The sequence below is a fragment of the Mya arenaria genome, chromosome 8 (assembly GCF_026914265.1).
Source record: "Mya arenaria isolate MELC-2E11 chromosome 8, ASM2691426v1".
Lineage (NCBI taxonomy): Eukaryota > Metazoa > Mollusca > Bivalvia > Myida > Myidae > Mya > Mya arenaria.
In genome coordinates, this window is record NC_069129.1 from 71,893,845 (window position 1) to 71,905,819 (window position 11,975).

Sequence of the window (11,975 nt, forward strand, 5' to 3'; positions counted from 1 at the left end):
ATGCTTTATGTATAATAAATCGAGTAGTGTTCAATATCTGAAGGCATGAACAATTTTGGACAAATTTCGGACGACTTTAAACACTGTTGACAACAGCTTTCTCTGTGCTTATGTGTCTAAAATTATGTTATCAAATAATACATCAAGTATCAAAACATTGAGATTAAACAATAATACTTACATAGAAATGATATAAACTAAGTATCGAAGGGAAATATATATCTTCAAACAACGAACGAAAAAATCCGGCGTCTTCACAGCGAAGAGCTACAAAGGGGAGTAACCCAAACAACCCAGGCGATTGAAGATTTTCATAGGGGTCCCCAAAGGGGTTGGCGCTCGAAAGCGCCCCTATTTAATTAAACCCTTTAAGTTTGATTAAAAGTAAAAAACATTGCTTTTTTAGATGATACATTCTAAATTCTTCTATTGCAAGTACTTCCAGAGATATTCTTGTATAAAAATTGCATTTTTTTTAGTTTAAGATTTCTAAACCATGAGCTGTTATTTTTATAATATTTATTGACAATCCCTTCAATTGGCCTCTTTTCTGGGATACCCCTCTATTTTAAGATTCATTTTCGCAGTAAAAATAAATTTTTGGACAAAATGATTAAGAGAATAACTGGTTGTGATCAGTAACATGAAGAGCGGAGATTAATTATACATACATATATATATATATGTATATATCAAGAGGGCACTTCCGCTAAAATTCCAACACACCTTATAATATCTGATGGCACATCTTGTATGATTTCTGTAGCATCCATAGCGATTCTAGCAGAGGTGAAATCTTCAAATGATTTTGGCATGGAGCCTTTGCATTTCAGCTGGCTTGGAATTCCTACTGCCTTTAAAACACCATCATGTAGTATTTCATGCAATACAGATATGTAGGTGTTTATAACGTTAGACACAGTTGCCCTGCTGGTATTGAACCGGACAGCTAAATCTAGGTTCTTACAATTCAACCTTAGTTTCATCAAAGCCATCAGAAGTTGATCCTGAATGCTAAAGCATGTGACTGTCCAACCAGCATAATAGTTGAATGGGGCCATCCTCTGAACCATGCTCGCCAGCACTTGAAAAACATCTGTTGGGAATGATGTGTACAACAGCATCTGCAAAACAGTGAAACAATACTGTCAGTTAATTCCACGCGACTGTTGTATATTATGTTACGATAAATGATCTTGTGCATTCAGTAGACATATCAATATATGAAATCTGAGTATCTGTCATAAAGTGAAAATGCTTATCACCAATGTAAACAACACAATTGTTTTGACAATAAGAGGTATTTTAAGTACTTTAAAGGCAATATATGTATTCATACTATTTATATATTTATCACTTGGTAAATGTCCTTTTGACCATATGATAAAAACAATTGTTTTGTTTCATCGAGATATCAATCTTAATTCATATTGTCAACACAAACATTTCCCATTTTCACTTGTGAAAATATTACTTTAGATGTTCACTTGATTAAATAAATTCAATATGTCACTGAACAAATCCTCTTGAAGTAAACAAACTTACTTTATCTGTATCATGAATTATATCTTGCAGCGTCAGTCTTGGTTTCGACAGTTTAAGAGTTTTGATTTCATTCTCTAACTCTGCAATCTGCTCCTTCAGCTGTGGAACTGAAACATTTTGTATGACAAAAGTAACTAAAACTGCCTATGACACCTGGGAGTAAAATGTTTTTTGTCCAATATGCCCCTGGAATGGCAAGAAATAAGAAAAACGAATATTAATTACAAATTGGAACATTCTTATAAAACAAATTCATTAAAATATACTTGTAAATGGTGGACAAAGTAAAGGGCAACATAGAAGTAAAACAATGCAGGGATTGATCTTTGAATTTTGTTGTGACATTTCACATGAAATAATATATTCAGCAAAAATAAGTTTGTCTTCATGTATGTTCAAATGGTTCAGCACATAGTACTGGTCAGAGAGTATGAAACTTATTGAGCTCAGTTAGCTCAGTTTGTAAGAGCATCTGTATTGCAAGGGGATCTTGGGTTTGATCTCTGGATTGACCGCGTTCTTTTTTGTGTCTATAATTTTTGTATGAATACTAAAAAATGTACCAGATTTTGAACACGCTGTAGAACCTTCCATATCATCCATTTCTGACAATGGCTGCTTTATGTAGCTATGGTCATGGTTGCTGCCAGTGGCTGTATCAGGGACGTCAATTTCTGGTTCCTTTTTCCATGCTGATTCACCAATGGTGTGAATACTACGGGATAACGAAGGTAAAACTAATTAAACAGAACCGTCGTCTATCTATTATATCATTACCCCACCCATCTCAATTAAAGAGACACGTTCATATATTTGTAATGTACAGTATGGTGGCAAGATTTTATAAATTTTCATTGAAAAGTACATTTTGTTACTTGATTCAGTTACTTTACTTAATTGTATTAACAAACATTAAAAAGTTACTGACAGAAGTGAGATACCCAATTGTACCTAAATGTGTATGGCATAAACTCCACACGTCATGTACTGTATTGATGTAGTGACAGTACTGGTTGAGTTGTATAACCTGAGCAGTTTATGTCTTACTATTGTATATCTACATATTTAAATAATTGTTCTTACAAGTACGCCTTATCACTGTTTAAATGTTCAACTGCTTGGATTGTCCCAGTATTTTCAATAGTATGATTATAAACGTATTCATGACAATATTTCAGATGGGCAGACAGGCCATATAACAGCAACGACCGGATATGAAGCTGTCATTTTGTTGATGGGAAGAAGGAGAATGGTCCAACCATCTTCAGCTTCAGTTTTGTCAAAAGGACATTTACCAAGTGATAAATATATAAATAGTATGAATACATATATTGCCTTTAAAGTACTTAAAATACCTCTTATTGTCAAAACAATTGTGTTGTTTACATTGGTGATAAGCATTTTCACTTTATGACAGATACTCAGATTTCATATATTGATATGTCTACTGAATGCACAAGATCATTTATCGTAACATAATATACAACAGTCGCGTGGAATTAACTGACAGTATTGTTTCACTGTTTTGCAGATGCTGTTGTACACATCATTCCCAACAGATGTTTTTCAAGTGCTGGCGAGCATGGTTCAGAGGATGGCCCCATTCAACTATTATGCTGGTTGGACAGTCACATGCTTTAGCATTCAGGATCAACTTCTGATGGCTTTGATGAAACTAAGGTTGAATTGTAAGAACCTAGATTTAGCTGTCCGGTTCAATACCAGCAGGGCAACTGTGTCTAACGTTATAAACACCTACATATCTGTATTGCATGAAATACTACATGATGGTGTTTTAAAGGCAGTAGGAATTCCAAGCCAGCTGAAATGCAAAGGCTCCATGCCAAAATCATTTGAAGATTTCACCTCTGCTAGAATCGCTATGGATGCTACAGAAATCATACAAGATGTGCCATCAGATATTATAAGGTGTGTTGGAATTTTAGCGGAAGTGCCCTCTTGATATATACATATATATATATATGTATGTATAATTAATCTCCGCTCTTCATGTTACTGATCACAACCAGTTATTCTCTTAATCATTTTGTCCATTTATTAAGGGGCGGATCAAAAAATTGATGCACAAACATTATGCCCCCCCCCCCCCGAGCGCAACATTGTAAGGATTATATGGACAATTTAATGAGATATGCATGGACCGAAATGAAGGGGGGCATAACAATTTGTATTCATAAACAGGACCTTTTAAGCTTATATGATATTAATACTTTATTATACCCCTATTAAAAGTGAAAGGTAAACTTGGAAGATTTAAGGGAGGGAGTGCTATGCTTGCACATCTTATAAGTCCACTGATGATCATGAGCTGGCATCAACCGCATCAGCTGACACTTGAACATAACCTTTGATATAGAGAAACATGTGAATAGTAAAACTTGTGTTCATGCATTACATTTTGTTTTATTCATTTGATAATTTTTCAGAAAAATGTGATATTCCTGCATTGCTGTTGGAACAGCAGATGGAGACACACCAAACTAAAAGAAATTTCTGGTCATCTAGCTGAATTAGTCCGGTTAAAGCAGGTTGAGCTTGAGCTGACGGCAAAACACACTGTTTTTGATTTCTTCAGTGAATTATAATCGTTTCTCAAATAAGATAAAAAAAAAGTTCTTAATATATATATATGCCATTTAGCAAATTCAAAGTTTCTCAAAGTTCCATTGAGTACATATACTTAAACAATTTTGGTTGACTATAGTTTTACATTAATTTGAAATAGTAATGCTCTATAACACAGTTACTTGGTATTGAGGCCAGTCGAGCTACCTGATTCCAGCGAGTTGGTCCCTAGGGTGATCTCTTGGACTGATATTCATAAAAAATGTGTTCTAGTATTCTATGATACACATAATGAACAATTTATCAACTATTGGACATTTATTTTTTACATATTAAATATTTTAAAATTTCATACACTCTTTATCATACAGGAATGATATATATATATATATATATATATATATATATATATATATATATATATATATAGACACACTTCTAGTGATAGATTATTTGTTTTTTGCAGTCCAAATTATGGCAAATACCAAGTAACTTTGCACTGTATTAATATCAATCAGTATTGATAGAAATTAAAATGGAATTAAAATAATATGGATCTTGGTGATATTGTTAAAGTTTAGAGAAATGTATGTATTTTCTCTTTCTTCTCATATCCTATATGGGTAACATAAGGAATATATTGAACAATAACACTTACTGTATGTATTCAATATTGGTTTTTGTTTATACTTTTTTATAAGAGCTTAAAGCTGCACTCTCAAAGATATTCCTTTTTTCTGGATTGAGCCAATTTTTGCATAAATATTTGAAACCAGTGACACAAGACAGCCAGTAAAAGTATACATTTCACTATTTCATATGTTCAAAAATATAGAATTAGAACTGTCTGTGCACTCAATGAATAGAAATACCACTAGAAATGCTAAAAATGATAATGAAACAATCCAAAGATATTTTGCCTAGGTTGTAACTAATGATTCCATGTGTCGGAGTTTCTTATGTGTATGTTAATCTGAAAATGTTAATGTTTCTAGAATTTATAAATATGAAACTGTCTTTATTCATAAATTGAAATTGGTTATTCTCAGATGATATGAGTTTTAAGTCTGTAAAACAAAGTGTTTGTTAATAGTACTTGTATCTACAAATATTATTGGAACTTCATATATCAAAATTGGTACATCCCCAGAGTGATAAAACAAATAATTATCCAATCTTTTTTGTATATACTCATTCACACTTAAATGTTTGTTACAAAGCATACATATCTACAATTGGAGATTATGCTTTTCATAAGGTGGTAATATGTACAGTTTGCTCCTTAAGTGTACATGTCAGGACACATGGTATGTCTTTCAAGTATGAACTTTCATAGTAAGATATTAAGAACTTCCTTAGAAATGAACTTTTGTGTTTGCTTTATGTAAGTGACAATCAATAGTTATCACATAACATACCACAAGCCATTTCTATTTTATTGTTTTGTTCTTTGTAAAATTGTATTTATGTGTATTTTATCATAATCCACTGATTTGGGCCTATATGTTCTTTGTTATCCTTTAAAAGAATTCAAAGTTGAGTTGTTATTCAATTGAAACATGTCCCTAAAAATGCATACATGTACCTATAGCAAATGTCTTAAATTATGTTGTTAAAGTAATATTGTAATTCCAGTACATTGGTAATTCCTTGTTAGTACCAATGCTTTGTTGTTTTAATTATCAATCATATTTATCAGGCTTCAATTTGCCATTTTGTAGCTCGAATTTTATAACAGAATAGTTTTGCTTCCTTCTTATTTGTGTATTATCAGTTTAGGTGTAAAAATGTTTGTGAGATATCCAGTAAGTGAAAAAAATAATTGAGTAATGGTTAACACAGACTTTCTTAAATTATGATAGTTCAAAGACTCCCACACAGACCATTACAAGGGAAACCTCTTGGTCACTTAACATATAAGTTGCGTCATTAACGTAACAATTAAAAAATGAGATATTATCTTAAATCACTTATTATCAGTCATTATACTTACTGATACAAATCATAACAAATACAACATATGGATTGAGTGCTTCATCGTTAACGCAAAACACTTGTCAATTCTGTAAATTCAACAATGCCAAATCCCAAATTAAATGGCATGAATTTAGCAATTCAACAAAAAGCTTTTAAAAAACAATTGGCAATAACTATAAAATGCAACTTGAGTTATGGTTTCTGTACACAGCACTTCTCCCAATTTTGATTTATTTGTTTAAGAAGTCACTGCCTTAAAGACACAAAGTCATGCTCAAGACAAAAATGAGTATGAAGAATATAAATAGGTGATACTTCACTGGGAATAATGTTTTACACACTTACATTTATATCCATATATGAAGTCTGGCACCAATATCACAAAAATACTTAAGTCAAATCTCAATCTCAATCTTAACTCGTTTTAACAATGAATGTATAGTATGATGCAAACTCTTACATGCTTTTTTAAACAAATAAATTTTATGTTATGTGGTAGAATGAGTTGAGACTTAGTTTGATATTTGACTTAAGTATTTTTGTGATATTTGGGCCCGAAGTCAATTTCAAAGAAATATTCAAGCTAGGCTATGTTTAAAGATTGGTACCAAAATCAACATTGGGAAATAATAAATAAAACTGCTCACAAAGTTATGGTTAATATAAGTGTTCTCTATCTATATGTATAACATTAATATATCCCCTTAAAACTAGTAAATATTTTAACAATCATTAAACCTAAGAATAGGTGCACATTGCCTCATTTAAATATAGTAACCGTTTGTATAATTGCAAAATTTGTTTGCACATGAAATCGTGAAATCTGCTATTAATACACCAGCACTGTCACAAAACCACAATCAATTTTGTACAAGTTTCAAAGATCAGGTAAAAGACTGCACAACTGCATTTCTGCATGTTTGGTGGTGTACCAGTCCAACATGAGCCACTGGTTGAAAGGTATCTGGTTGATCATCTGGAAGAACTTGTTCATTGAAATCCAGTCCATTGTCAATGCATAAATTATGCAATTTCATGCAGCAAATGACAATTTGCTGACATTTGGCAGGTGAAAACATTAGACAGCCTGCAGATCTGTGCAAGCATCTGAAAGTTATTGGCATGAATAGCAATTATGCTTGAAATTTGATGAACTAACATTTGGGCTTTGTACAGGAAAATTTTGTAATAGTTTTAAGTAACTTTTGACCATTACATTGAGCACTTCCTTTTAAAACAAGCATTATTATTGTTGTAAGTTGTATGCTCATAGCTGAATAAGTTTCGGGTACATTTAATATGACACTGTTGACAAAGACTGGGTAAACACAATAAACCTTTATTGCAATTGTATGTGAAAAAAGAGTGCATCGAATTAATACAGTATTAATAGTGAAAATTCTGCAATATTGCATTAGGAATTACAGAATATTAATGACATGATTACAATGTGTGTGCATAGAAATGAGGGATGTAGTTTATACTGACCTAAAGCGTGACTTCAGCACGCCAAATGCCCTCTCAACAACTACACGGCCCCTGGCATGGGCATCATTGTATGCCACTTGTGCGTTGGCAGTGGGTCTTAGGATTGGTGTTAATAGATAATTTCGTAAAGCATAACCCGAATCACCCAGCAATACACCAACAGCATTTGCCTCCAGATAATCCTAAAAAAGATTTAAACAATGCAGTAAAGATCATTTAACACAATACAGAGACCACTTGTTTCATCTTTTATTGACAATTAAAAGACTAATCATTCAAGTGATGCAGGGCAAAATCCTAAGTCTGTAATGCTTCCAGTTATATCCAAAGAACACTTCTGAATACACAAATAATGAACCCTAGAGACCAGATGCTATACAACAGAAATGAGGATGTAATAACAATTTCTTACTTTTTTAGAATACAATGGGAAAAACATGGACAAGACATTATCAAACAAAGCAATTCATATTAAACTTAAACTGACAATACCTTCAACCCAGACATCTCAAAGATAGTAGCATCATTGGTTGCGCCAGGCCACCGCGCCACAGCATCAATGAATCTGCTCAGATCAAAGTGCAATAACATTAGTTTTAAAAAAAAAGTGTAGACAAATTGTTCATAACTTATTATTGGCTATATCTAATAGTATGGTATATACAATATAAATAAAGAATTCAATTAAAAATGATACCATTTATTAATGCATACCTCAACTTAGTGTCCACCACAGCTTGGACATTTAAGGCGTGGTAACCCTTTCGACACGCATATGATGCCTCGTGGGAAGTTGGGGTAGTAATTGGTATCAACGTGCAATCTATAGCACCAATCACCCTAGGTATTCGGCTTAGCCTGTAAAATGCTGTAGCTGTGCTCCTTCTTTCCACATCTATTTCTGGGAATCTGAATGTTAAAACAATAATATAATTGTTGATTGAGTGATTCCTTTCCTAAAATATTGTAGAGTTTAAGCATTCACACAATCAAGAGAACAATTAATAATAAATGGTTACTTTAGGGACATACTTCAAAGTTGTCCTAATTTAAAATTAGCTATATTATTTTACATATCATTTTGTAACAAGAACATATGCTTTTCTTAGTACATGTACATTTGAACCGTGACTGAACAACCTCCTGCAAACCTTATGTTATCAACCCTGTTGTTAATCGCCAGCACCACGTCATGCAAGTGTCTGGACATTGACGACTTGGACACACCATGGATGTCTCCAACTTCAGAAAAAAGTCTCCTTTAGCCAGGTACCTCAATGTCAGTAAGACCTGTATTGACACAAAATGAAAGATATTGACAATTTATGTGTTAATAGTGGATGCTACTGTAAACATAGAAAAGAAGGGCCAGTCATCAGCATATCATTTGTAATTATTTAAGGATATTTAAAATAGATACTCATTTGAAAGGGTACTGTGAGGAAGACCAACTTAAAGGGTTGCTCTGAAATGATCAATTATGTTGGTGTTACATACACACTAACGCTACTGTATCGGCTAAATTATTTTGTTTTAACTACATACGGATTCAGCAGAAAGATCATCTCTTAGTAATGTCCGAATTGTTATCCATATCCGAAACACTAATTTCTAAGTGTTTACAGTATAATCCTTGTTGGTATCTATTGAAGATTGTCGTCCTACACACTTCATCACTTGTCAAATCAATTACAAATGATGAATTATGTACACGCTTAAGAAATAAAACATTAATTCGGCTGCTCCTTAGCTGCGTTTCTTCTCAAAACTTGACAACCGGATACAGCTGGCTAACTAGTACTGTATTAACCCAAAGATATAACGGAAATATTTTCAAAGCGAAAACCTTCACAACAGTTGCGTCCCGTGCGGATCTCTGAACAATTTACATAAGGTCATACCTTCGTTTCTGCATCTATGCCCATTCCTCGGTTGGTCTTTGGGTCGATGTCCGCTCTTATTAAATGGACCAAATCATTTATCATTGCCCTTGACAGTCTATATCGACTGATTACTTCTTGGTCCCGCAACCCGACCATGGTTAGACGTGGGTGAAACAGTCGTTGAGCCGGATTTCTCCGCTGACCGTAAAGGACGCCGTATATGGCAGCCATGTTTACGAACGCTACGTCAAAGTTACGAGCACTTCGTAGCACGCGTAAAGTTACGCACGAAAGTTACGATATTTAAGCTACGACAATTTTAATGAAACGCATTTAAGAGGAAAACTCAAAGTTGCGATAAAAAGTTACGATATCGGTACTTTACGACCCTTAATGAAACGGCCCCCTGGATTGTGGAAGGGTTGTCGGGAGCTTTGGGGTTTTAAGGTCTAGAGCCGAGTGACTATTGGACTATTCGGAAAAACTGACAATCTGAGTTTGTATTGAACATGATATGCACACAGTAAGTGTTTGATTTCAATTCAATCATTATTTCATTAACATTAGAAATCATGACACCAGGAGTTACCAATCAAACTGGAGGGTATTGATGTTATTGTAGAAATCCAAAAAAATATTACTTTCAATGCTTACTCAGAAAAAAATGTATCTTTAAATGGAATGTGAAATGAACTAGGGTATGTTTTTACTTCTTTCACTTGATTGGGTTGAGGAAGTTAGTGGCATCTATATTCTTTAAGAAATATGATCTAACTGTAATGTGTTTTTTCAGGACCTGTAGCACTGATGGTAAGGGAAATATCCCTGGCCGTGGAAAAGGCTTTTAGCAACATTGGAACATATATTTACTGTTATCGATCGAAGTGAGCGTTGCAGTCCGCGAATGGTTTTCTTGAAGATTGAAAGTATCTTTAAGACCAATTTTGGCTGACTTTTTCTGTCGTATTTTTACTTATGCATTTATGGAAAATAATTATCACTGATAAATAATTGATTGGTGTTAGCAACTATCATCACATACCGGGTTTTCTGCAAATTTCTTATAACCACTGTCTTAAACTCAACACAAGTTAATTCATCCTATTTAAATTTATTTTGTTTTATGAACTAAAGGCGTGATAACTTAAAAATGCAACACATTTTTGGAGACGTATTTTCTTAATTATTCATTATTAAATGAAAAAAGTAATGCGACCAGCACTATTAAATGAAAACAACTGCACAGTCATCCAACTGCATCTTCACAAGATGTAATAAAACATAACAATATCTTTGGCATTAAATCATTTTTCAACATGTCAATTTAATTAAGAAATATAAATATTTGATTCTTAAGAAATCAAAATAACAGCACTGTAACACAGCTGACTATATCAGTGTTCAAGTACTAAACTTTCTGACTTAATGAATTAGAAATATTGTCTAGACTCCTGGTTAACATATTAACAACCAACAGACGTTTTCACTCTCAATTTAGTAATCAATATTTTTAAACATTAAAAAATGACTTGTAAAGATGTTTTTCCGATATAATTTGGACTTCTGTCATTTTGAAGCTTACAAGTTCTGCCAGATTAACGTTAATGATCACCAGAAAATATTGTCCAATGTCCACTTTCTCCGTTGGTGGACGTCTTGATTTTGTTCGGGATATAAAACACAAATATGTTGTCATACACTACAAGTATTACATTGTTGACTTCAGTACTTATTTTGACTTTTAAAAAAGGTCCATGAGATGAATGTAATTCTTTGAATGTTGATGTAATTATTTTTACTATTGTCAATAAGGGGCTTCGCCTGTTTTAAAAATGGCTTGGGGCTGCTTTAAATGGTGGGAGTGGCCGTATGGTATAGGTGTCCGTCCCTCACCCAAGAGCTTGTTTGGTCGATCCCAACCAGGGGTAAACACTCGTATATATACCCTTATATAGACACCATTACTGTTTTCTATCAAGGAAATGGACTCAAGGGTGATTATAGATCTATACGTTTTCAGCTTTCATCACAATCCAGCGAAAAATCAATAGTACTAACTAAAAGGGACGTAAAGAGGAAGGTGATAATTGTGTAGTATAAAACACTTTTATTGCAAATGATACTGTTTTAATTGTTGTTTTCTAAACGTTTTGATTTTCTACGAATTTGTTTTCACTTATTAATTATACCTGAGGACCTATCTGCATTTACATCTGCCTCACTGTTGAATAATTATGTAATAATTTACCATCAAAAACATCCACCCCACCTTCAACCCCTCTTACCAACTCCTCCGGGATTACACTTAGTATCTAAACGTTAAAACAACTTTATAACTATAAGTCACTACTTTTCTTGACCTCACCAAATATACACTTATTTCTTGATCAGGGTTCATACCATGGCCATGGACTGGAAAAGGCTATTGAGTCAATGCATTTTCAGTGGTGATATGAAAAACAATAATAATGCTTGTCTGACTTATATTTGTTCATA

The 11,975-nt window shown here is 33.3% G+C and overlaps 1 protein-coding gene and 1 pseudogene across 1 annotated transcript; one reads left to right on the forward strand and one right to left on the reverse strand.

The window, feature by feature from the left end:
• The first annotated feature begins 2,721 nt into the window (after window positions 1–2,721).
• On the forward strand, window positions 2,722–3,508 carry LOC128244540 (uncharacterized; annotated as a pseudogene).
• A 3,484-nt stretch (window positions 3,509–6,992) lies between these two features.
• Window positions 6,993–8,790, reverse strand: LOC128244541 (putative nuclease HARBI1). Its single transcript, XM_052962540.1, has 5 exons — window positions 8,762–8,790; window positions 8,311–8,547; window positions 8,089–8,161; window positions 7,597–7,778; window positions 6,993–7,215 (listed from the first exon to the last, which is right to left on the reverse strand). The coding sequence occupies exons 1-5, from the start codon at window positions 8,788–8,790 to the stop codon at window positions 6,993–6,995; spliced, it is 744 nt and encodes a 247-aa protein (XP_052818500.1).
• Between the last annotated feature and the right edge of the window lie 3,185 nt (window positions 8,791–11,975).

What these genes read in the sequence shown, in the direction of transcription:
- LOC128244541 (XM_052962540.1), bottom strand. Translation starts at nt 8,790, where the DNA reads ATGACGTGGTGCTGGCGATTAACAACAGG. An exon ending in TTGAGATGTCTGGGTTGAAG is followed by an intron (nt 7,779 to 8,088) that starts GTATTGTCAGTT and finishes AATCTTTTTTAG; the next exon opens with GATTATCTGGAGGCAAATGC. An exon ending in GTGCTGAAGTCACGCTTTAG is followed by an intron (nt 7,216 to 7,596) that starts GTCAGTATAAAC and finishes AATAACTTTCAG; the next exon opens with ATGCTTGCACAGATCTGCAG.